This window comes from Plecotus auritus (genome assembly GCF_963455305.1).
Source record: "Plecotus auritus genome assembly, chromosome: 2".
In the NCBI taxonomy this organism is placed as follows: domain Eukaryota; kingdom Metazoa; phylum Chordata; class Mammalia; order Chiroptera; family Vespertilionidae; genus Plecotus; species Plecotus auritus.
The window spans coordinates 167458078-167485884 of record NC_137771.1 but is presented as its reverse complement, the minus strand read 5'-3'; the positions used below and the strand labels follow the sequence as shown (position 1 = coordinate 167485884).

General features: G+C 40.6%; 1 protein-coding gene across 2 annotated transcripts in view; it reads left to right on the top strand.

The window, feature by feature from the left end:
- Positions 1–3557: 3557 nt before the first annotated feature.
- GPR156 (G protein-coupled receptor 156) overlaps positions 3558–27807 on the top strand; it is a gene marked incomplete at its 5' end in the record, with an annotated part of 59407 nt that continues 35157 nt past the window's right edge. For both annotated transcript variants that reach the window (XM_080654395.1, XM_080654394.1), the window contains 2 exons: positions 3558–3653; positions 3838–3971. In XM_080654395.1, coding sequence (XP_080510521.1) covers positions 3558–3653; positions 3838–3971 — 230 coding nt within the window. The remainder of the gene's footprint in view (positions 3654–3837; positions 3972–27807) is intronic.

The window sequence follows — 27807 nt, the reverse complement described above, 5'->3', positions numbered from 1 at the left end:
ATATAGTTTGGTTCATTTTTTAAATTTATTTTTAATTCTTAAAGATTGATTTTCTTCTTTTTTTGAATCATCCAACTCTCTCTTCTCATTACTGAACCATTCACTGTTTCACCAGCTCCTCATGTGTGAATCTCTGTGAATGTGTGCTAACATTGAAGTTGATTGCCTACCCATGGGGGAGCCCAGGATCATGATATGTAATGTCTCTACACTGGATATCCATGGACTGGAGGGGAACCTGGCATGCAAAGTCCCATGCCAGTGAGTTCAGTCTGTCCAAGGGGGCCTTTGCAATGTACTCAGAAACTTATCCCCTAGGGCAGTGGTCGGCAAACTCATTAGTCAACAGAGCCAAATATCAACAGTACAATGATTGAAATTTCTTTTGAGAGCCAAATTTTTTAAACTTAAACTTCTTCTAACGCCACTTCTTCAAAATAGACTCGCCCAGGCCATGGTATTTTGTGGAAGAGCCACACTCGAGGGGCCAAAGAGCCACATGTGGCTCGCGAGCCGCAGTTTGCCGATCACAGCCCTAGGGAATTTATGTCTAGATGGACAACCCCATCGTATTCATAGAATCTCCCAAGGATGATTTGGGCTTAAAATTGTCAGCTCTCTAGGATCCAGTGCTGATCAGGGTTTCTCAACCTTAGTATTATTGACATTCGGGGCCTGAGAATTCTTTGTTCTTTGGACCATCCTGTTAATTGAAGGATATTCAGCAGTATCCCTGGCCTCTACCTACTAGATGTCAGAAGCACCCTCCTCTCAATTTGTGTGTTGTTTTTTTGTTTTGTTAATCCTCACCCGAGGATATTTTTTGCCAATGATTTTTTATTATTATTATTATTATTTTTTTTTTTAGAGAGAGAGGAAGGTGAGGGGCGGGGGAGAGAAACATTGATATGAGAGAGACAGATTGGTTGCCTCCCACACACACCCTGACACGGGCCAGGGAATGACCCTGCAACATAGGGATGTGCCCTTGATGGGGAATCAAACCTCAGACCCTTCAGTGCACAGGCCAACGCTCTAACCACTTAACACAGTGGCCAGGGCTCCTCTCAGTTTTGACAACCACAATATCTCCAGACATTGCCAGATGTTCTCTGGGGATAAAAAGTCACTCCAGTTGAGAAATACTGGTTTAGACAGACTATTGTGTGCCACACTGCAGGGAACCCATAGTTGTGAACTAAACATGAAAACACCCACCAGACCATTTGATGTCTTCTCAGGAGAAGTCAGTCCAGAGTGTCTGCCCACTGAAGGGTGTGTGCCAGGAGGACATCGGTTTGGATTGTAAACTCCTGGATTCAAGTCCAGCCTTTACAGATTTGGAGCAAGTTTCCTCACTTCTCTGCTCTTACGTTTCTTTATTTGAAAACAAGGGATTGATGTTGTTTACCTGGCATGACACTGTTGCAGTGAGGACAAAATGAAGTTCTACACACACACACTGATATATACTTCAATCTGATTTAAGGATACATAAACATGGACTTGATAATGGTTCAAATATAAGTGTATTTATTTGCCAGTATGATTAAAAGGGAAGTCCAGCCAGTGCTGCTCAGTGGTTGAGCATCAACCCATGAACCAGGAGGTCATGGTTCGATTCCTGGTCAGGGCATGCACCCGGGTTGCAGGCTCAATCCCCAGTAGGGGGCGTGCAGGAGGCAGCCAATCAATGATTCTCTTTTATCATTGTTGTTTCTATCTCTCTTTCCACCTCCCTTCCTCTCTCTGAAATCAATAAAAAACATTTTAAAAATTTAAAAAGGGAAATATAGGAAAAATATACCTTCAAATCCATCATGATGTACATGTAGTACATCAAGTAATAAAGCTTACAATATTACTCTTATGCTATAAGGCACAATAGGAGATGTCTAACTTTAAATAGAAGAAAAAGAACAAAAGGTCTTTTCAACAATATCAATTAGATTAGGATGTAAATAGTAATTTTTTTATATTTACTTATTAATTTTGCATTCAGTAATCTGACTGGACTGCACAAGAATTTAAATGTCTTGACAGGAGATAGTGGCTTTTAGTTCTCTTGGGATTTCATTATAATGAACCTGGTAAATAATTCAGGGCCATAGGAGAGGCCAATGAGTAGGCAGCACCTGGTGCTATATTGTTCATGCTTAAGCACGCAGAATCCAAAGATGGCATTCTACACCTGTCACTATTGTTATGGCTTAAACAGAAATTCTATGTTCTGTGGCAATTGAAATAATAATTGATATTTTTTTCCTCTTCCAATTTTTCTCCACAATAAAAGAAAGTTGTGCTAAGCTGTTTTAAAAACAGAAGTGATATCCTCTTATAAATTTCCACTGGTAAAATTTCAAATCTGTTTTCTCTATTAAGTGATAGATTGCTTTAAAGGGACCTACATACCTTTTCTGCTGGGGCTAAACTGAGTCATTCTGTATTTCTACTTTTGTTCTGCAAGGTAGAGCTTCTCTTTATCACCGTATTCACATTGTGAGCATCTTCTGAGGGAAGTAACACCATCCTCTGTCCAGTTGCTCACTCTGAGGACATTCCTAAAGTCCTCAGTTTCTCCCCTTATTATCCAAGTAGCCTATCCCACTTCTTCTAGTAGTCTAACAATTTAAAAACAAGCAGAAAACTATTGGCAAAGGGCTCATATATCCTCCTGTGTCCCCAGCTGAGTGGACATAGAAAGTCCCTCCATCCCCCCAGAGAAGAGTAGCCAGAGTGACCGGCAGACATTGCATGCAGACAGCAGGGGCACCATAGCCCCCCATCCCCCAGGATCAGACAGAACTTAAGCCATGAGTTGCGTGGAAAGATCTTGGAAGGGCAGAGGATTTCTCAGTAGGGAAAAAAGGAAGATGTGCTTCACATCTCTGAACTAAAGTTTTTACAGTGCAGGGCCATAAAAGGATCTGAAGAAAGACTGTAGGGCTTTATATCTCTAAAGCTTTATATCTAATTGTCAGATGTGCTTTGTCTTTGTTTTAAATGATTGCTTATTAAAGAGGTTTACAATATATTTTAAGTATACTATTTTAAACCTTTGTTATATATAATAAAGTATATAACTGTGTATAATAAAAATATAACTATCTAGTTAAAATATATAAAATATTTTAAACCTCTAATAGACCATTTACATATACATAAATGTATAATTTATTTGTTAACAGGTTTGATTGCTTTCCTTCGGGACCTGTGTGAGAGAGAGTACTTGGAGCAGTGACTGCCATCTGGTGGCAAGCCAGAATCATCACTTTGTGGTTACTAAGATGCCCACTCCTGACTCACATGGTATGCACTGGCAACAGGGCACCCAGAGAGCCTGGAGGGTGGCTGATGAAGAAGCTTAGTGAAATAACCCTTCGCTTCCACCTGAATGAGTTGTCCATCCCAGATTTTGAGCCAGGAGCCAGCCCCAAAATGGCACCTCTGAAGACAAGATTTGAGATGCTCTTATGTTTTAGACAAAGATCTGCTGGTACCCTACCAGCGGGTAGTCAAGACTGAATACGCACACACCAAGAGGGGCATATGATGACATGGAGCCTGAAATAAACTGCTCTGACTTGTGTGACAGTTTACCTGGCCAGGAGCTGGATCGGAGACCCATTCATGATCTCTGCAAGACAACAATTGTAAGTAAGCAGCCCTGGGGTGTCAGGGCTGCTCAGAAATACATGTGTTGCGGGGAGGGGGTGGAGGAGGAGGAGGAAATGTTAATGAAGGACCTGTATTTCCAGGCTTTGGTTTATGGGGTAGTTCATGTTTGATCTACAGAAGAGCCTCATTCCTGAAAGCTTCTCTTTATTCTGTTCTCAGACCTCTTCCCCCGACAGTAAGACCATTTCTTCATTGTCTCCTGCCCTCGTGGGTATTGTTTGGACTTTTCTCAGCTGTGGACTTCTTCTGATAGTCTTCTTTCTTGGCTTCACAATTCGTTGCAGAAAGAACAGGTAAGCAACCCATGCCTAGTTTCTCACCTCCCACTGCCTGGATCATGAAACCCAGAATGTTAGTATCTTTTTGGTACTATAAACTGCCAGCTGGTATCAGTAGATATTGTCTCCTTCTGTGGCATTAAGCTATGTAAGAACTCCCCCTCCCTCCCCAACCCCCCCCCCCCCCCCCGCCCCAAATGGTCCTGGCCTTGGGGTAGAATTCCTTCTGGAGGAGAAAGCTTTAGCCCAGTGTTGTGCTACCTAATACAAGAATAACCCCCCTCCCCCAAAGAGCATGGAGATTCTCTCCTCATAAAGAAGGTCGCAACTCTTCTAAGAAGATGAGGTGTTTATATTAAAATGGAGATCATGTAGAGAAATCTTCTGAAGCAATACTAAGTTTATGGCAGCACAATTGGAACCAATCTGGTTGGGTTAAGGTTTCTGCAAAAATACCTGGTTTTTCTGCTAGATAATTCTGACTGGTTGGAAGATCACTGGCTCATTAGGGTAAGTATCTATGGCTCCTAGGGCTGACAAAAGGAAAAAACGATGACTGTCTTCTGAAGGGACTTGCAGAATCTTGTCTTCACTGCTGTTCGATCCTTTCCTCAGGGACCAATCCCTCTATCCCTTCCCCTCCAGCACCCTGCACCCTCATCCTGCCCCAGCTGTCCCAGGCGGCCTCCAGTCCTCTCTTCCTGCCACACAGCTGTGTTTTTTTTGTTGTTGTTTTGTTTTTGTTTTTTTCCTGGATGGAGCCCACATCAGATTTCAACAACTCCCTCAGAAAAGCCAAACTTGTTTGTCCCACTCCAGCCTTAAACTTGGTGGTGATCAAGTGTATCATGCTCCATTATCTGGTTTGGCACTCAGAGGAGGATCAGTCAGTAGAATTTGTCTAGCGGGAATTTTGGGGTGCCATTGGCCACTGGAGGCATGGAGGACATGGAATTATTAAGTAGCAGTGACTTGGTCTGCGGGGCCAACCTCAACATGGCAGTGATATGTGGTACTCTGTCCTGAGTATACCCCTACCGCTGCTCCAGACACTTTCATTCTGTTCCTCAAATACACTAAACCTACTCCCATCTCAAGGCCTTTGACTTACAGCCCCCTACTATTCCCACTACCTAACACTCTTCTCCATATCTTTCCATGACTAGTTACTTCTCATCATGTAGGTCTTGGCTCAAATTTCACATCTTCAGAGAAGTCTTCCCTGACTATCTTATCTAAAGTAACCTCTTTACCCAATGGCTACCCAGTCCTCATCTCATTCCATAGCCCATCACTGTTTTATTTACTTCATAGTAAGTATAACTCTCTGATATGACCATACTTATTGATTTACCTTTTTGTTGTCTGTATCCCCACCAGAATATAAAGACTGTAAACACCGGGACCTTGTCTTTCATGCTCACTACTGTCTCCAACACTTAGAACAGACTCTGGAATACAATAGGTGCTTAGTAAACATGTTGTGGCTGCTGCCAAGAAAATGACTAAGAAAGTCACACATTTCAAGGTTAGAGAACTATGAACTAGTCTTTTTAGCTGTAACACATTTTTATAATGCAAATTAATACCTGATTGGCAAATAAGAAAATAATATTATTGGTTCTTACGTAATTTTCCCCCAGAAAAATAAATGGTTTAAGGAATTCAGGAGCAAGCTTTCTACAGTTAAAGAAGGAAGCCTTAAGTTAAGAATACTAGGATACTGCTTTCCCATATAATAATATTAGGCTGGTTTACTGGCTTTAAGAATTGGGTGTCCTTCCTACAACATGAAGCTATTCGGTGAAGCTATAGCAATAGATGAAGAAGCAGAAAACACATTTCCCTTGTGTTTAAAAAGAATTGATTGTTGAAGAAATCACAGATCCAGAGCAAATTTGGATGATAATGTCATTTATGGGAGCCAAATACCCTCGAGGATTTAAGCTACAAAAATCAGCTATGATCCTGGGTACAAATAATAGTGGAAATTTATTGAGTGCTAGTATTTTAATAGAATAATTATTATTTTTATTAGCATTCTGGTTACAAAATAAAATATGTTTCAAGTGTTATGGCCATACTATTCCCCCCCCCAAACACATTATTTTTATATACAGTTGTAGAATACAAGGTTTTAAAATCATTTATATATCTGGTTAAAATAGAAACACTGTTGTAGTAGAACAACTGTGTTTGCTGCCTGTCTTGCTTGCAGTGGGAGCATGACTTGGCATGAAAAATAAAATACCTTAATCAATAAAGAAAAAAAAAAGAAACCATAAAAAATAAATAAAAAGTAGTAAGAGGCTACGTGAATAAAAACACATTTTGCAATTAAGTGGCTTACAAGGTTAGATAAGGGAAGATAAGATAACCCAGTTTCAAAAGTGCTTTCTTAAATAATAACATTTATTCAAAGGTGCAGTATCACAATTAGATGCTTCATTTCATTCCAGTTCTGTGGTCTCTAAATTTGTGATTGTATGTGTATACGTGCACGCATGTATGTGCCAGAGGAAAGGAAAATATTGTAATAAAATAAAAAAACACAACAATGTTTGAGTTCAGTTGCAGATATTGCATTTTTTTATAAAATTTAAAAAATATAGTCTACAAGAGAAAAATCAGTAAAGATATAGAATAACACTATCAACCAACATGACCTAATTGACATTTATATAATCCTATACCCAACATCTGTAGAAGATACATTCTTTTCAAGTATACATGGAATGTTTACTAAGGTAGATCATATTCTGGGACATGGAAAAAGTCTCATTAAATATAAAAGGATTCAAGTCATATAGAATATGTTCTCTGACGACATTGGAATTAAATTAGAAATCAATTACAGAAAGATCTTTGGAAAATCCTGAGATATTTGGAAACCTAATAGAACACTTTAAAATAATTCATGGCCAAGGAAGAAATCAAAAGAGAAATGATAAAGCATTTTCAACTGAATGAAAATGAAAATATAAAGTATCAGAATTTGTTGAATGCCATTAAAGCAGTAGTTGGTGGCAGAAAAGAGGAAAACTCTGCTTTAAAAAGCAAGAAAAAAAGCATAGTCCCCAAAGTAAACAAAAGAAAGAAAATAATAAAGATCAGAATAGAAGTTGATCAAATAAAAACAGAAAACAACAGGGGAAAATAGTGAAACCAAAGTTCTTTATGAAGATTGATAAAGTTGACCAACCTCTAGTTCAAGTGATCAAGAGAAAAAGAGAGAAGATATAATTACCCAAATAAGGAATGGATAAGTGATAGCACCTAAGATTCTACAGGTATTAGAAGGAGAGTAAGGAAATGTTAAGAACAACTATGGTAGGCAGTCTCTAATATGTTCTTCAATGATTTCTACCTGCTGATAGTTATATTCTTGTGAAATCCTCTTCCCTTGAGTATGACCTGAACTTATTGACTTGGATATCAATGAGATGTCACTTTGGGGACAAGGTTACAAAAGGACTATATCTTTCATCTTGGATCTCACTCTTTGAGTCATTCACTCTGAGGGAAGCCACCTGCCACGTTGTGAGCTGCCCTATGGAGAGACCCACATAGCAAGGAACTGATGTTTCCAGTCTGCAGTTAGCAAGGACCTGAGGCTTCCTAACAGCCATGTCAGTCTTCTGAGGCCTAGAAGTGAATGAGCCTAGAAGCAGATTTCCCCCCCAGTCAAGCCTTGAAAAACTGCAGCCATAGCTGGCCGGTTGACTGCATTCCTGTGAGAATGCACCAGAGGCACCCGGTTAATCTACCTGTATTGTTGCAGTTTTACTCAAAGTCTTCTAAAAATACTGAAAATAATGGAGCATTTCCTAACTCATTATATGAGGACAGCATTACCCTAACATGAAAACCTAACATCAACAAAAAACCTATAAACTAATATCCCTCACTAACATAAATTCAAAATTCTAAACCAAATTTTAACAAATTGAGTCCTGCCAAATATCAAAAGGATAATGCTCCATGACAAAGGAATGCAAGGTTGGTTTGACATTCAAAGCTCAACCAATATAATTCACCATATTTACCAACTTAAAAAAAAACCACCATAGGATTATCTGAATAGAGAAAAAGCATTTGACATGAATCAACATCCATTCCTGATAAAATATCAACAAACTAGGCATAGAAGAGAACTTTCTCAACTTCTGAAAGTACATCTATGAAAAACCTTTAACTAACACCATTTTTAATGGTAAAAGACTAATTATTTTCCCTTTAAGATCAGAAAGAAAACAAGATGTTTGCTCTCACCACTTTTATTCAGCATTGGAGATTTTAGCCAGTGTAAGAAGATAAGATAAGTAGAAGGCACCTATTTTAGAAAGAAAAAAACTAAAATAGCTTAACCCTCAGGTGACTTGAAAAAATGAACTTTGATCTACATCTTTCACCATATTCTGAAATTAACTCAAAATAAACCATAGACCTAACTGTAAAACCTAGTACTAAATTTTTCCCAAAGAAAACTTAAGAGAAAAATGTTGTGACCTTGGAATAAACAAAGATTTCTTAGATACAATACTAAAAGCCACTTAGGGTACATGGCAGATTGTCTCTCCCAACACTGGGAACTGCATACAGGCACCTGCCACCTCTGTCTGCACCATGGGCTGGAGGGGAAGCCAAAGAACCAGATGTTGGTAAATGGCTGAAATGTGTCCATCCCTGTGGCCTTCTCCCTTTATCGCAACTTCCTAGATAGGTCCTTATGCAGGTCTCTGGCAGATACATCAGAGTTGACTTACTTACTTCATGTACCCTGCTATATTTGTTCTCTCTGCCTTCAGGAAATCCAACACACTGTATGATTCTCAAGCATGTTATTGTTGTAGCCTTCTGAGATCTCTCTGACTACCCAGGTTTCACATTATTTTCTATTATAATAAAAGGCCTAAAGATCTCCACACTTTTGAGAAAGACTAGACTCATCCTCATCTTCATTCTTTCCATTCCTTTAAGTCTTATAGTATCACCTGAATGAGGTTTTTCAATATCAACTGTAAATACTTCCTGAGCTAAACCCCTACAGTGCTCAGGAGACTATATAAAAATGTGATTTTAAGGGTTCCTTGGAGCTTCAAATGTATCATCGGGGTGGAAAAACATGAGCAAGTCCTCCCCCAAAAAATACATTCTGTTTTTTAAAAATAGCTTTTCAAAAAAATATGCCTTGCTCCAGGGAATGGCTCTGTGTTCCTTTCATATGGATTGTTTCAGGTTTGTCTGCTTTGTGGTTTGGGTATTTGGAGCTAAAGGGAAGGTGACCAGGAAGAAAGGAAAGCAGTTCTGATCTTGTTGGCTACGGGAAAGTTTGTACTCATATTGTGCCATACAAAGATATATGGGATCTTCTATATAATTTTTGGTTTGATGGTTATTGCTGATTGCCTGTGACAAATTCATATATCTCCTACTGGTTCCATTTCTGTGATTGAGCCCTGACTAATACAGTAGGGAAAAAATATGCAGTATCTATACATAGAAAATCATAAAACATTTTTGAGAGAGATTAAATAAGTTCTAAACAAATCAATGATATATTTATACATTAAAAGACTCAATATTTTAAAGATATAATTTCTCTCCAGATTGATGTATGGATTCAATGTAATTGTAATAAAAGTTCCAACATTTATTTTCTGGTAAATTCAACAAGCTGATTCTCAAATTTATATGGAAAGTCAAAGGGCCAAAAATAGCCTGGAAAAATGGACAAGATGAAGGGGTTTCCTCTTTTGAATATTAAGATTCATTATAAAGCTAGGAATTAAGATATGCTAAGTATACAATTGGTGCAAGGGATGGATAAATAGACCAATGGAATGCAAGCCTGGGTGACAAAAAGGCCTATCCAGGCTCTATCCTTAAACCACAATAAAAATCCCAAATTGCCAACCCCTTCCTTACTATGTTTCACTCTAGACAAAATTTAAGTCCTGCTTCTTGGTGAATCCTTTTGCTATTTACTATGTGGGTAATAAACTTAATTTCACATCCAAAAAAATATACCAATGGAACAGAATATAGAGAGAATCCAGAAACAGAGCCAAGCATGTTTGGACACTTTTTAATAAATGTTGCTGGGTCAGTTGACTATTTATGGGGGAAGAATGTAACTGGAATCTTACCTAACAAAATCATCCACAAGTAGACTGTAGATCTAAAGGCAAAAGTCAAACAATAAAGCTTCAAGAAGGTAATATAGGAAAATATATTCATGAACTTGGGACAGGAAAAAATGTCTTAAATAGGACACAAAACTATTATTCATAAAAGAAAAGATTGTTAAATTGTTCTCGATAATACTGAGAACATCTTTTTGTTCACTAAAAGATACCACTAAAGCAAGCCATGGAATGGGAAAATATATTCACAATGCATGTATTATCAAAGGATTTTTATCCAGAATAAAGAACTATAAATTGATAAGAAAAACAGAGAACACATTTTTTAAATGGACAGAAGATAAGAACAGCTACTTCACAAAAGAATATGTCCAGGTAGCCAATAAACAAATGGAAAAGTGCTCAACTTCATTAGTCATCTGGGAAATGCAAAGTAAAGCCACAATGAGAGAACACTGCATTCTCATGTGAATATCTACAATTTTTAAAAAAGTAGACAAAACCAAGTGTTGGAAAGGATGGGGAACATTTGGAATTCTTATGCATTGTTATAGGAGTATATCCTATATAATAAAAGCCTAATATGTTAAGTGTCTGACCATTTGACCAGGCACTATGACATGCACTGACCACCAGGGGGCAGGCTCTCTGACCGGTAGGTTAGCTTGATTGGGTCTGGGTGAGATGGGCCAGACATGCCCTGGAGCCTTCCTGTGGTCCCTCCCCAGCCCTGATCATGCACTGGTGTGGTGCTTCGGCCTGGCCTGTGCCCTCTCGCAATCCAGAACCCCTCAGCCAATGTTGGAGAGCCAGTTTCTGCCCAATTCCTGCAGGCCAGGCCGAGGGACCCCACCAGTGCACAAATCTGTGCACCGGGCCTCTGGTATTGTTATAGTCAGTTTAGAAAACTGTCCAACATAACCTTCTAAACCCAAACATATGCATATGCCATATCAGAAATTCCCACAAAATTGCATATATATATTCACCAAAATAGATGTACTAGAATGTCCATAACAGCATTATTCATAATAGACCCACACTGGAAACTCCTTAACTGTCCATCAATAGTAATATCTTAACAAATCACAGTATATTCGATGATTGGCTACTATACAACCATGAGAATAAATAGTCTACAATTCTATGGTCAACAATATGGATGACACTCACAAAAATAATACTGAGCAAAAGAAGGCAGGCATGGGGGGATATGGGGGGATAAAGATACATATGTAATACCTTAATCAATAAAGAAATTTAAAAAATAAAAATAAATTAGTAAGTGAAACAACAAAAATAAAAAAATTATGAATTTGATTGACACTTCTATTATGGAGAAAAGGCGAATAGCGATATTAAAATATTTCTTCTAATTAATTTCCTTTCAATGTGCACGAATTCATGCACCAGGCCACTGGTTTGTAATAATCTCAAATGCCCTCCAGTAGTAGAAGGAATAAATAAATCATGGTGTAGTCTTACAATGGAATACTATTCAGCAATGAAAACGATCGAGTTACAGTTACATATAGAAACATGGAAGACTCTCACAAAAGTCAAATTAAAAAGCCAGCCACCAAAAAGCATGTTCTATGATTTTCCTTATATAAAGTTCAAAACCAAACATAGCTAATCTATTGTGTTAAAAGTCAAAATAGTGGCTTACCTTTGGGGAGGAAGGAAAGGAAGATAATTCAGAATGGAGATTCTGAGGTGTTGTAATGTTTTCTTTCTTGACTCAGGTGGTAGTTACATCAATACCTTCTTTGTGATTATTCACTGAGCTAAATATTTGTAATTTGTGCACTCAAAAATACCTTTTCTAGCCCAAGATTCTTTTAAAATTTTATTTCTTTTAATATATTTTTAATGAAATCAGAGAGGAAGGGAGAGAGAGGGAGAGATAGAAACATCAGTGATGAGAGAGAATCATTGAATGGTTGCCTTCTGCATGGCCAACACTGGGGACCAAGCCTACAACTCAGCCATATGCCCTGACTGGGGATCAAACCGTGACCTCCTGGTTCATAGATCAATGCTCTACCACTGAGCCACACTGGCCAGGCCAAGAATCTTTCTTTTTAAGGTCAACCTGTCAAGGATCTACAGTTATAGGAGTCATGAAAAGGAAGTGGCAATGTCTTCAGGGGACTGTTGAACATGAGGACAGCATCAACTTCCAAATACCTTCTTTACATAATATCAAATGCCCACATGTGTTCAACTGTTTCACCCTAATAAGCTTTCTTACTTTGATCAAATTACTGCATCAAGATTTACTCTTAAATTTCCTGTTCCCTTGGCTTTCATTAATGTAGCTGAGCATCAGAATTTTACTTAATTTGGATGCTAACAAGATTAGACAGTAATCTGACATTAACTGTTTTTTTTTTATCCTATTCTATGCCTTATTTCATCTCACTTCCACTAAAGAGCTTGCTTTGAGGGAGGTAGGTGTCAGATAGTAAACATTTTTAAGCATTTTGAATTTTGCTGTTATCAATGGTGAAAGATACTATTCTCTCTCTCTCTCTGTGTGTGTGTGTGTGTGTGTGTGTGTGTGTGTGTGTGTGTGTGTGTGTGTGTTTTGAGAGGAGGCGGTGATCAGGATGTTAATCTATGCACAGTGACCTTTGTTTCTATCTGACCGAGCAGATGTAGGAATTAATCATTGTCACTCCTGGATGCTGCGGCTGCAGCTGCCTCCCACTGCCTTTCTGCCCCTGATAGATTTATTCATGCATTTTGTTTGCTGGAAAACATGCCTCAGCACAGAAAAACTGGCAAATTATCTGTGAATGTAATTATCTATAAACCTATTTTTTCTGCACATCTATACCTATATATTATGAACTCTTTAAAAGAAGACAAAGAAAAAGAAAAGCAAGCTGGAAATATTGCTTATATAACATCTGAACCATTATTTCCTATCCTGAGAAATTTCACATTGGACCAGTGTCCTGGGTTGCAAAGAGCTGACTGTCTTCTAACCTCTATACCCTTTTTATTTTTGTAACTGTTCCCAGCCCACCCCTGCCTCCCAGTTATCAATTTAGTCCCAGTCCCAGAATCTGGGCATACTTTGGTTCCAGGCGCAAGAAAATAAGTGTTCTAAACTAGAAATGAATTCATTTTAGAGCAGACCCCCACCACAACCTTCAGACCGTAACTAACATTTTCTGAACCCCAAGCATCCCCATTATGTAGATATCCCTGCAGCCTCACCAAATCCAACCCCTGGTGACACTGATACCAGCCTGGAGATCAAAGCCACACCCTTTGGGATATTGGGAGTCAGCTCCAAAATCATCCAGTATAAATGTTCTGGGCCTGGTTTATCCATGTTCATCTTCCTCCCTCTCTTTATCAGGTCAGCATACCCTGAGGCAGAGGCTAAAGAGGAGCAGCCAGTGCCTATTCAGAGTCTGTTCCTTCCTTTCCAGTGGCCCTCTCCTGCCAGAATCCTAGACCTTTGCTGTAGCTATCTATGCTAGCCCGGGCCTTTCTGCTACCACCCCTCACTCACTGGGACCTCTGCTCATTTTCTGCACTCCCTGACCCTGCTTGATTCTCACTCACAGTTTACTCCTTTGTTGACTCTTTCTGCATTTCTCTTCCTCAGAATGATCTATCTGGTTTTAAACACCCTTGCAGATTGCATCCCTAGATTACCACGGCTTGTCCTTACTTTCCTGCTCTGGTTTATGTGTCTTAATCTTATGAGTCTGCCTAGACTCCTGAATTCAAACTATTTTGGTCTAAGCTCTTCACCTACCATTTGAGCCCCAACTCTGACAGTCTTCCTGTTTCTGATAGTTTTACCAAGCACCTTATTAGGAAAAGACAGGTTAATCTCCTGATGTCACCCTTAGTGATTGGGCCCGTCTCCCAGAAAGAGAAGCAAGCAAACCAAGTGTCCATTTGACAGATGAGTGGATAAATAAAGGGTATTATATATTCAATGGAATATAATCCAACCTGAAAGAAGATTCTGATGCATTCTACAGCATGGATGAACCTTGAGGACATTATGCTAAGTTTAATAAGCCAACCACAAAAAAATAAATACTGTTGAATCCACTTATATGAATTATCTATCATAATCAAACTCATGGAAATAGAAACTAGAATGGTGGTTGCCAGGGGCTGGGGGAGGCAGAAATGGGGAATTGTTGTTTAATGGGTACAGAGTTTCTGTTAATGTTCATTTAATTGTTGTTTAATGGGTATAGGGTTTCAGTTTTGCAGGATGAAAAAACTCTGGAGACTGGTTGAACAACAATCCTATATAATAAAAGCCTAATATGCAAATTGTCCCCTCAACTGAGAGTTTGACCACTTGCTATGATGTGTGCTGACCACCAGGGGGAGGCACGGAACATGGTGGGTATCGGCGACACTGTGTTGGCAGCGGGCGGCAGTGGAGGCGCTGCCAGCCCTGATGGGCCCCGAAAAGAGTGGGACCGCAGTGGGATGGTGGAGCAGGTGAGCGGGTGGCGCCAGGCCAAGGCAGGTACAAGTGGGGGCCCGATCGCCCCACCGATCACCCCACAAACAGCGACCAGCGGTGGTGGCAGGGGGCGGGAGGTGGGGCCACCGCTCCACTCCCAGGCGCTGAGGGAGCCAGGCGGGGGGCCTGGCCCCGATCAATCGCCCCACAGGCGGGATTGTGGAGCAGGTGAGAGGGTGGCACCAGACCACCCCGCAGGCCACCCCAAGGGACCCCACCTGTGCATGAATTTGTGCACCGGGTCTCTATTGGGAATATAATTAACACGACTGAACTATACACTTAAAAATGGTTAAAATGGAAATATTTGTGTTATTTTATTGACTCTTACCACAATTTAAAACTTTTTAAATGTTTTAAAGATAAAGCAACAGAAACTCTTATTGGTAAGTAACTCCTTTTGGTCAAAAAATCTATTACGGGGCCATTTTCTTAAAACTATATTTCAGCTATTATCAACCTGTGTGCCACAAGAATTTTTAAAACATGCAATACCTGACTAATCACGGGCACTGACCTCTTTTTTCTTAGATTGTCAACAATAAAAGAATGACAACAGTCAATACAACAATAGCTATCTGGTGTGAATGAATCAAAATATACCTTTTTTTTGTCAGATTGGCAAAAAATATATTTTTTGGTATACCCGCAGAATTTTAGTAATTGGTTTACGTGTGCCATGAAATGAAAAAAGCTGAAAATCACTGCTATATTTTATTACCTACCCAATTTCTTAGGAGATAATGATCATCCTTAAATCACTACCTGTTTTGTGAAGTTGTTACTTTGTTTTTCTTTTTTTATTGCATTTATCTGGGTGACATTGGTTAATAAAATTATATAGGTTTCAGGTGTACAATTTCATAATATATCAACTGTATATTGTATTGTGTGTTCACCATCCCAAGTCAAGTCTCCTGTCACCATTTACCCCCCCTTTACTCTTTAGTACCTCCACTCACTCCCCTTTCTCTCTGGTAATCACCATACTATTGTCTGTGTCCATGAGGTCTTATTTGGTTTTGTTTTGTTTGTTTGTTTTTTCTTAATCCCTTGTTACTTTATTTTTCATATCCTAAATTTTCATATCTGAACTTTGAAGTGGTATCCTCTCTTTCAACTATTCCAGAATTTCATTCTACCATTCTCAAGATCTCTTAGTGATTTAATAGGTTTCTATCACATCCCCATTGACCTTCCTCTTTCAAGGCTGCATAACAGTCTGTCTTCATTTAATAGAGATCCTGACATGCTAGTTTTCCTTCTCTGAAATTTATTTTCCTTTTATAACCAAAGCCAGATGTTTCATTCTAGCACACTATGAGACTTTACCCTGGATTTTAGAGTCTCAGAAGAAGAAGGAGGAGATAGCCTAGCTTTGTGTGAGATGTACAACAAGCAACAGTAAAATAGAAATGTTATTGGCGGAGAAACCAAGATGGCGGCATAGGTAAACACCTAAACTGCTGCCTCGCACAACAATTTCAAAACTACAACTAAAAGACAGAAAGGACACCATCCAGAACCACAGGAAAGCTGGCTGAGTGAAAATTCTACAACTAGAAGGAAAGAGAAAAGCTCACAGAGAATTGGAGGTACGGCAAAGGGTCTTTGTGCGCGCAGAGAGGAAGGGCGGCTGAGAGCCTGGCTGACTTTCTCTGGCGGAAGGGGGAAGGAAGCCCCCGAATGCACTGAACCCCAGTTCTGACTGCACTGAACCCCAGTTCCGGGCGAGCCCCTGGGGACCCACGCTCTTGTGGGGGGAGTCTGGACTCTCGGGCGGAGACTCGGGAGCCGGGGAAGGCGGAGGACTGAAAGTGCGCGCGCGCCAGTGCGCACAAAGGCTGCGGAGGTTGCCACAGGCTTTCCCTAGTGGAAGGGAGTCAGAGGCTCCTGAATGCACTGAGCCCCAGTTCTGACTGCAGTGAACCCCAGTTCCAGGCGAGCCCCTGGGGACCCACGCTCTTGTGGGGGGAGTCTGGACTCTCAGGCGGAGACTCGGGAGCCGGGGAAGGCGGAGGACTGAAAGTGCGCGTGCGCCAGTGCGCACAAAGGCTGCGGAGGTTGCCACAGGCTTTCCCTAGTGGAAGGGAGTCAGAGGCTCCTGAATGCACTGAGCCCCAGTCTGACTGCAGTGAACCCCAGTTCCAGGCGAGCCCCTGGGGACCCACGCTCTTGTGGGGGGAGTCTGGACTCTCGGGCGGAGACTCGGGAGCCGGGGAAGGCTGAGGACTGAAAGCGCGCACGCGCCAGTGTGCACAAAGGATGTGGAGGTTGCCACAGGCTTTCCCTAGTGGAAGGGAGTCAGAGGCTCCTGACTTCACTGAGCCCCAGTTCTGACTGCACTGAACCCCAGTTCCAGGCGAGCCCCTGGGGACCCACGCTCTTGTGGGGGGAGTCTGGACTCTCAGGCGGAGACTCGGGAGCTGGGAAGGCAGAGGTCTGAAGGCACGCACGTGCGCGCAAGGGCAAGGCTGACGGGAAGCCAAGACTGAGACTCCACCCCATCCAAGCTGAGCACAGAGGCTATTGCAATTTGGCAAGTCTAATCCTATAAGGCTGTCTCCAGCACCGAACTTCGCCCAGCATAGACACAGCTGATCCTTACAGCCAACTGGCCTGGAGGTCAATTCTTCCCAGTGATACCAACAACAATAAAGACTTAATTACAACAAGGCTGTACACACAGTCCACAAAGGGGTGCACCAAGAGTGTCCACCTCAGGTTAACTGGGGAGGCAGACCCACTGGGCCATATTGGAAACCTAGCACACAAATCTACCTTACCAACTCAGGGAAGCAGTGAAAATGCGGCGTCAAAGAATCAGATCACAAACGAAAGAAATGGAGGAAAACAAACGACTGGATATAGAATTCAAAACCACGGTTATAAGGCTTTTTAAGAATATCCTAGAAAAGGCCGATAAATATAATGAGACCCTCGAAGATATGAAAAAGGACCAACTAGAAATTAAACATACACTGACTGAAATAAAAAATATTATACAGAGACCCAAAAACAGACAAGAGGAACACAAAAATCAAGTCAAAGAATTGAATTACAAAGAAGCAAAAAACACTCAACCGAAAAAGCAAAAAGCAAAAAAAAAAATCCAAAAAGTTGAAGATAATGTAAGAAGACTCTGGGACAACTTCAAGAGTACCAACATCAGAATTATGGGGGTGCCAGAAGAAGAGAGAGAGCAAGATACTGAAAACCTATTTGAAGAAATAATGACCGAAAACTTCCCCCATCTGGTGAAAGAAATAGACTTACAAGTCTAGGAAGCCCACAGAACCCCAAACAAAAGGAATCCAAAGAGGACCACACCAAGACACATCATAATTAAAATGCCAAGAGCAAAAGACAAAGAGAGAATATTAAAAGCAGCAAGAGAAAAACAGTTAGTTACCTACAAGGGAGCACCCATACGACTGTCAGCTGACTTTTCAACAGAAACTATGCAGGCCAGACGGGAGTGGCAAGAAATTTTCAAAGTGATGAATAGCAAGAACCTACAACCAAGATTACTCTACCCAGCAAAGCTATCATTCAGATAAAGAGTTTCACAGACAAGAAAAAGCTAAAGGAGTTCATCACCACCAAACCAGTATTATATGAAATGCTGAAAGGTATTCTTAAAGAAGAGGAAGAAGAAAAAAGTAAAGATAAAAATTATGAACAACAAATACATATCTATCAACAAGTGAACCTAAAAATCAAGTGAATTAAAAACCTGAGGGACAGAATAATCTGGTGAATATAATAGAATCAGGGGCATAGAAAGGGAGTGGACTGATAATTCTCAGGGGGAAAGGGGTATGGGGGTTTCAGGAAGAGACTGGACAAAAATCATACACCTATGGATGAGGACAGTGCGGGGGAGGTAAGGGCAGAAGGTGGGGTGGGAAATGGGTGGAGGGGAGATATGGGGGGGAAAAGGAGAAATAATTGTAATAATCTGAATAAAGATTTATTAAAAAAAAAAAAGAAAAGAAATGTTATTGGCAAAGGGAGTCTTTCTCAAATCTCCATTGGTGAACAATTTTCATACACATAAGATATCAATAGGAATATACTTATTCTTTTTTTCTTTTGAGTTATAATTCATGTACAATTAAATTTACCTTTGTAAAGTGTACAGTTCTGTAGTTTTTAGTATATCCACAAAGTTGGGCAATCATCAGCACTGTCTGATTCCAGAACTTTTTTAATACCCCAAAAAAACCTTATACTCATTTGCAGTCTCCTTTCATTCCTCCCTCCCTTCAGCTGCTGGCAACTACTAGTCTATTTTCTGTCCCTATAGATTTGCCTAATCTGATCAATGCACATAAGTCTTATACAATAAAAGCCTAATATGCAAATTTCCCCCTCCACCGGGAGTTTAACCTAGAGTTCAACCAGGAGTTCGACCAGGGAAGGGAGGCCCAGCCAGCAGCTGGCAATCACTACCGTGCACGATTTCATGCACTGGGCCTCTAGTGGAATCATAAAAGCATGTGGCCCATTGTGTCTGGCTTCTTTCACTTAGCACAATGTTAGCATAATGATTATAGGGTTTATCCATGTTGTAGTAGAAAGCAGTACTTCATTTCTTTTTATTGATGAATAATGTTCTGTTTTATGCATATTCCACATTTTGTTTTTCCATTCATCACTTGGTAAGTATTTGATTGTTTCCACTTTTTGGCTATAAAAAAATAATATGTTGCTCTGACCATTCATGTGCAAGTTTTTGTGTAGTAATGTGTTTTTGTTTAGCTTGGGTATATACTAGTACGTAGGAGTGGAATTGCTAGGTCATATTCTGTATTTACATGCAAATCTGTTTTCTAAAGTGACTGTACCGTATTAGGCTTTTATTGTATAAGACTTATGTGCATTGATCAGATCAGGCAAATCTATAGGGACAGAAAATAGACTAGTAGTTGCCAGCAGCTGAAGGGAGGGAGGAATGGAAGGAGACTGCAAATGAGTATAAGGTTTTTTGGGGGTAATAAAAAAGTTCTGGAATCAGACAGTGCTGATGATTGCCCAACTTTGTGGATATACTAAAAACTACAGAACTGTACACTTTACAAAGGTAAATTTCATTGTACATGAATTATAACTCAAAAGAAAAAAAGAATAAGTATATTCCTGCAATGTATGGGGGGTGGGGTTCCAGTTTCTCCACATCATTATCAACACTTGCTGTCATCTGTCTTTTTTTATTTTAGCCAACAAAGTGGTTTTGTGATTTTGATTTTATTCAAATCATTGTGATTTTGATTTGTACTTCCCTGGTGGTTAATAACATTGAGCATCTTTTTGGCCATTTATATATGTTCTTTGGAGAAATTTCTATTCAAATCCTTTGACAATTTTTAAAGTAGATTATTTATCTTTTAATATACTTAAACCAGTGATGTCTCAAATTTGGTTCATGTTAAAATCTTCTAGGGAGCTTTTAAGAAATCTTGATACCCAGGCTTCATGGTAAACCAGTTAAATTAGAGTATCTGGGGGTAGTACACTAGTAGCATTTAAAAAACAAAATCTGCAGGCAATTCCAATGTTTGAGAACAAGTGCTCTAGACTAGATGACCAAGCTGATGATATCAATATAGAAACATTAAAGATTTAGGAACTTAGAAATCATACCATGTATTAAAAATAATTGAACTAAATGTGAATTATAAAAAGCCTAATCAGTTCAAGAGGTAGAGATGAACTTTTTAAAAAGAATTTTTTAATAGGATGAACTTCTCCATAACAAGAAGTTTCAAACCACTTACAATGAGAGAAAATGTCTTGGCTGTGGTTTTTGCCTAGTGACTAAAGCAGGGGTGGGCAAACTTTTTGACTCGAGGGCCACAATGGGTTCTTAAACTGGACCGGAGGGCCGGAACAAAAGCATGGATGGAGTGTTTGTGTGAACTAATATAAATTCAAAGTAAAGGAGCGGAGGGGAGAGCAAGAAAATCGGATAGAACAGCCGGATCGGGCCCGCGGGCCGTAGTTTGCCCACGGCTGGACTAAAGGTTGGTCTTAGGAGGCAACTGTGGGTGAGCCAATAAATGTGAGTAATCATGATACAGTTGAATCCCAAAAAATTTATCTCAATTATTCAGTGTTCAGAAAGAAACTGACAAAATGTGACTGTTGACCAGGAGAAAACTGAAAGGTAGGCTTTTGAAGTCATAGGAAGATTAGAGACACAGTGTAGGGAAAACGACATCTCTTTAAGAATGTAAAAAAACTTCCCAGAGAGCATAGAACCCACAGTTTGCCAGGTTAGGTACAAAATAGGAAAAAGGACTTTGAGAAGCACCTTTGAAGAGAGTTCAAAACACATAAAGGGATTATTTAAATCTTTTAAAAGGAAAAAGCTCGAATAACAGTGGGATCTTTTGCTGGTAATAATGGGCACAAGAAGTGCTCAGAAGCCAAAAGACAATAAGACTAAGCTAATTATGTGCCTCTAAATTTATTGAATGATTACCACACACAAATTGCCCCCTATGGGTGGATGGATCAGTAGTTGTTGATTAAATAGCTTTTTTGTGTTTTGCATATTTTGAGACAGGTAGACAAATAAACAGATTCATCACTAGAACCCATTGGCATTCCTCTTGAGACAAGGCTTCTGGAAGAAATGTGTCTCTTGGTCATAACTCTCCCTGAAGCTACTGCCCCAGCCCTCTGGCTTCCTAGTAACACCAAGCGACATAAAAGGGTGATTTCAGTAGCCACCTCCACTTCCTCGTTTCCAATTCATTCTTCACCCCATGCCCTGATTCCACTAACATGTCCTTTGCCGAAGTCATTAAATCAACAGAGCTTTTAGCCTCCATCCTGTTTAGCCTCAAGCCATATAATACTGAACCATTTTCTCTGTTCCTCCTTTCTGAAACCTCTTTTCTCCACCTTACCATATACAAATGCCCTAGTTTTACCTCTCTGTTTCTTACCAGCTACTTTCACTGGCTCCTGAACTCCACCTATCCATGTAATATTGATATCACCCTGGGTTCCAGTCTTGATTCACTTCTTACACGATATCCCTCACATAGCCTTAATCTCCAAGCCCTGCCTCTTTCAAATCCCATTTCCTAACTTCCTAGTTGATATTGTCAGATGGATGTTCCTCGGTCAATTCACATTCGGTGATCAAAAAACCAGATTCACAGCGTACCTTAATCTTTCTCTACTTCTGTGTCTTCCCTATCTCAGTTAATAGCATTATCAGCTATCTATTCCTCATGTGTAATTCCTCTATTACACATCCAGTTAGTCACCAAATTGCAAATATAAAACCTCTGAAACATCTCCCAAACTATCTCCTGTTGTCCATGTCCATTGCCCAAGTGTAGCCCTGACCTACTTTTCATCTGAGCAATTGCATTAGCTCCCTAACTGCTCTTTTCCATTTCCAATTTAGCTACTGTCGTCCTCTTGCCAGCATTTTTCTTTTTCAAACACAGACCTTTTTTTTCAACATAGACTTTTACTGCCTACACAACTCCTTAGGTGATGAGCATTGAAGATCTTTTATAATCTGGTCTTCATCTGCAATTTCTGCTTATTCTCTTTAAATTAAGTTGTGCTTTCCTCATACAAGGTAATGGCCATTCCTCAAGCATGCCATGCACTTGCATCACCAAGCCTTTGTTCACACTTTTTCTTATTTCATGACTCTCCTCATTTTTCACCTGACAAACTCCTATTCATCCTGTAAAACAAACTCATAGCCATCAAAATGTGTTCCCTGGACCAACAGCATCAGTATCATCTTGGAACTTGGGAGAAATACAAATTCGTGGAGCCCTACCCTAGACCCTACTGAATCTGAAACTTGGGGATGATGAGCAGATCTGTATTTTAACAAGATTTTTAGGTGATTTGTATCAATTCTGAAATTTGAGAGCTACTGTCCTAAGGCACAGTTCCTTTATCAATGCCCATAGCACTTGCCATGTACCTATATTACTTACCACATATTTACCTATTCAGTCTTTTGTAATCATATTTAGCTATTCACTTATTATTCTCCTCTGCTACATATTGAGTCCTCAACATCAAATACAATATTTTTGTGTGTTTCCTGGCACCTGCCACCGTGTCTGGCACATAGGAGGTGCTTGATTAGAATTCAGAGCCTAAAATATACTTCACATCCCTCAAGGATCCAGTCTAGTCAGAATGCATACAAACACACAGGGCTGATAATCAATGATGTCCAAGGTTTTCACTCTTAAAGACTGACATGTGCCACACAAGCCAAAAGCACACATCCTGACAATACCTTGTGTCAGCAAGAATGCAGAGAAACTGGATCTCTCATACATGACTGGCAGGTATGTGAAATGTTACTGCTGTCGTGGAAGACAGTTTGGCAGATTGATACAAAAATGAAAAATACACTCATTGGGTAATTCAGCAATGGGTATTTGCCCTAGAGAAATGAAAACTATGTTTACACAAAAACCTGAACACAAACACAGAAACTTTCTTTGTAATAATCAAAAACTAGAACCAACCTAAACCTCCTTCAACAGGTGAATGGGTACCGAACTATGGAATGTCCATACACTACCCAACAATAAAAAGAAACAATCTTTTCATACATGCCACAACTTGGATTAATCTCAAGGGCATTATGCTGAGTTGGGGGGGAAAGCTAATCTCCAGTGGTTAACACTGTATGATTCTATTTATTTTGAATTTTCAGGAGATGAATTTATAGTGATGAAGAATAGATCAGAGGTTGCCAGGGTTTACATTTGGGGAAATATATGACTACTAGAGGCCCGGTGCACAAATTTGTGCATGGGTGGGGTCCCTATTGGGGGGCCGGCCAGCCAGGGAGAGGAACTGCGGGAGGTTGGCTGGCCAGCCCCTAAATCGGGGCCTATGGGGGGGCAGCCAAGGGGAGGGGCTGTGGGGGCTGGCCAGGGGGAGGGGTTGGGGGAGGTTGGCCGGCTGGGGGGAGGGGCCACAGGAGGTTGGCTGTGGCAGTGCACTGACCACCAGGGGGCAGCTCCTGCATTGAGCGTCTGCCCCCTGGTGGTCAGTGCGCATCATAGCGACTGGTCAACCGGTGGTTCCAGTCATTCCGGTCATTCAGTCATAACGGTCGCTTAGGCTTATATATATATATATATATACACACACACATATATATATGAGGGTAGTTTGAGGGATGTCTTATTTTTTTTGCATGATGGAACAGTTCAGTATCCTGATTGTGGTGATAGTTATGTTAATCCATATATGTGATAAATTTCATAGAACTCCACACACACACACACGCACATATGCACACACACAGAGCACATGTAAAAAAATGTGAAATGTAAATCGGATGTAGAGTTAATAGTATTGTGCCCATGTCAGTTTCCTGGATTGATAGTGTGCTTTCGTTATGTAAGATGTTATCTTTGGAGAAAGCTGGGTGAAAGTCTCTTTTCTGTTTTGCAACTTCTTGTGAGCTTTAAATAATTTCAAAATAAAAAGTTTTCTGAGAAAAAGAAAGCTCAGGGATTTCTGGTAAAAGCTGGATTAGGAAGCACTTCTAGACATAAAGCTAAAATAGGGTCCGGGGAGTGGAGGCGCGCTCCCTGCCTGGCAGAGGTGGGAAAGGAAGAAAGAGGAGTGGAGAGTCCTGCCTGGGAGACCATTTGGTAGAACTTGGCCCAGACCTGCTAGCCTCCCTCCAGTCCCAGCTCATGCCTTCTGGGTTGGGGTGAAGAGGAAAATGAAAGCCTTTCCTCAATAGGTACAACTGGGAAAACGGAGAGGGGGATAGGGTTTCTTCTTTTTTTTTAAATATATTTTATTGATTTTTTACAGAGAGGAGGGAGAGGGATAGAGAGTTAGAAACATCGATGAGAGAGAAACATCGACCAGCTGCCTCCTGCACACCTCCTACTGGGGATATGCCCGCAACCAAGGTACATGCCCTTGACCGGAATCGAACCTGGGACCTCTCAGATTGCAGGCCGACGCTCCATCCACTGAGCCAAACCAGTCAGGACAAGGGTTCATTCTTAACAATGTTAACAAAGGGTTAAGTGTGAGGAAAGCAAAAGATTACTAGTAAACAGCATAAGCACTCAGGCTCTGGAATCAAACTCCACCTCAAATCTCAGCTCCGCCATTTACTAGTCGTGTGACTTGATCTCTGTATTGAACTTTGCTGAATCCCATTTCCCTACTGAAAAAGAGTCACGACACTGCTTAGCTCAGAATGCTGTGAAGACTGCGTTAGATCGGACATGTAGAGCAACTGCCCAGCACATACTAAATACGTAACCAATCTTGGCTACTCTTTTTTTTTTAATCTTCACCGAGGATATTTTTCCTTTGATTTTAAGGAGAGTGGAAGAGAGAGGGAAAGACAGACAGAAACATCGATGTGAGAGAAACACATCGATTGGTTGCCTCCTGCAGGGCCCTGACTAGGGCCTGGGACAGGGAGGAGCCTGCAACTGAGATATGTACCCTAGACCAGAATTGAACCCGGGACCCTTCAGCCGCAGGCCAATGCTCTAGTCACTGAGCCAAACCAGCTAGGGCTGGGCTACTCTTTTTAATATTATTAATATCATTACCAATATTCTAAGAGATAGAAAAAGCATGTAGTCAGATTCATCTGTAATATATATTTTGGATGAGTCAAAAATACTTCAGAGAACTCTTAAAAATCTCTTTTTGTGTTTTATAAAATCAAGCTTTAAATGATAATGATAAAGTGAAATATTTATATCTATATCTATATCTGTAGATATAGATATAGATATATTTCAGGATCCTTCAGTATTTGAATTCTTCATAAAATCAGGACTTAGTCCCTATATGTGTAAATACAGATAATGTAACTTAAAATTGATAGTTGTTTCTTTCTATAACAGGCCTTTTATGTGCTTTCACTTAAGATCTCTAACCTTTATAGCACTCAGCAAGATAAATATTATCTTCCACGTTTTCAGGTGAAAAACCTGCCATAAACAGCTAGTAAATGTAGTCAGTCTGATTTCAAAGCCCATGCTTTTTCCACTACATCACGTTACCTCAGTATGAATCCGTGAAAGCTGCTTAAACACGCACAGAGTGAGTGTCTAACAGTTGTTCCTTTCACGTCAGATTACAGGACAGAACATACAACTCCTCTCACAGCCCAGTGCAGGCTCTTCCAGGCCGTTGCTGGGGCCAAAACTTGGAGCCACTAGACAATGATGGAAACCAAGAGCCCAAAGCCGATTGTAGCAAGAACTCAGTCTGGGGTTCCAGCCAGCAGGTAAAGCCAGGACTCAGAAAGGCAGCCCTGCCAAGGTCCGCGGTCCAGGCCAGCAATCAGAATCAGAAGGCACTCCAGGGCTCTCAGGACTTCCCCTCTGCCTCCGCTTGGTAAATGCCAGCTAAATGGGGCCTTTGAGGAGGCTCAGCTGAGGGGCAGGTGAAAACCCTCGGCCTACCAGCACTACTGATGGACGTTAGAAACTGGGGTAGGGAAAGCCCCTCACAGAAATTCATTAATCAGGAGTATGGATCCTGGACCCAGGCGGCTGGGGTAAACTAGGGGGGAAGTGAGAAAACGCTGGAGGGAACCAGGAGTCAGGACATCTGGATTACAATGTGGTCCCTAGATGGCTGTAAAACTGTATGCAGGTCCTTTCATCTTAAAATGAGGGTGTCAGGTCAGATCAGTGGTTAAAGCTATGTTTCTTAGAACCCTAAGGCTCAAATGCTGTCCTAGGCAACTTACAGGGGCAGAGTGGTGGGAGCAAGCCGGTCCTGCCTTTCTGGCCGTCTCCCTTTTATCTCTTCTAAGTATTAAACCTCTAAGAGCCCTTCTAAATCTCACAAGTTACCTAGGATAGCAAACATTTAACAAGTTTCCACGAGGTTCCGGGCCCTGTGGAAGGTGCTGATGGGGACACGGCTAAGTAACACCCAGTCCCCCATCAGCAATTCCTAGATTCTAGCCCAGTGAGGAATGATTCCAGCAGCTGTAGCTGTTCAGGATTCCTCTCAAGTTCACCAAGGCCCAAAGTTCTGCTGCTGCAAACCCGAGGAAGAGAAAGTATGGAAGAGGGAAAGGAAACCTCCTCAGTCTGGCCGCCGAATCCTTGGTGCCTCAAAGAGATGAATTTACAGAAGGATAATGTCTGCTTCACAGCAGACTCCCTGTGAGTGGGTGTTCCGTGGGGCCAATTGTGCTTGTGCTCTGTGCTCCACTTGAAATCAGGGCATCTGCTCTGCCCTCTGGGAGGTACGACAAGTCTCCTGCCGGGAATTGCCCAAGGCCCTCTCCCACAGCTAAGGGAGACGGGAGGTTGAAACCGCTGCTTCATAAATGACAGCACTGCTGACTCTAGGGTCTGAGTTTATGAGAGAAGAGGACTTTTTTGTTTCTGGTGTTTTTCCCCCGGCATTTAAAAACAAATTAAAATAGATTACAATTGCATGAGACATAACAAAAATACATTTGAAAACTAATTTTTTATAAAATTGATAGGGAGTGTGGCCATAAAACTCCCAATTAAAGCCACACAAGCTCCTTTCTACTAAGGGTACGCTTTGGGGCTTTTTCTCCTCTCATCTCCAGCTTGTCTCGAATCTGTCGGTATGTTTTTCACTACTGTCCTAGGCTTGAGCTGGTATAATGAAGTAATGGCATTTGGCATTATATCAAAATTCCCACATTTCAGCTTTAAAAATATTTTGAAGGAGGCATTTTTAAATTGGTCCGTAGGTCTGTTCATAGTCTAGGAGGGTTATGTGTTCTGAAATTTTACATAGGAAGTTCATATGCATATTCACATATAAACATCTATAATAAACATACCTTCATAGGCATAGATTTTGTTAAACAGCCCAGTGAATACTGAGGAAACAACTGCTTACATTATCTTAAAACTTTGTTTTATTTTAAAAGATGGAAAGACAGAATAAGAAAATTGTCTTTGCCATGAAAAGGTTAGAAATCAGGGAGGTGGTGCCCTAATGAGCTGAGGACAGAAATTACACCATTTGCCTTCTAGCCTCCAGTTCTTACCTTGCCAAGCAGGTACTTAGGAGTTGTTTAATTAATGTTTGCCACAAGAAGATCATTAAAACATGGAGACACTGAGGTCATCTGCTAAATGAGAATTTGAGGTCAGGATATTTAGCAGGTTTTCTTTTGCATTTAAAAGCTAAATAT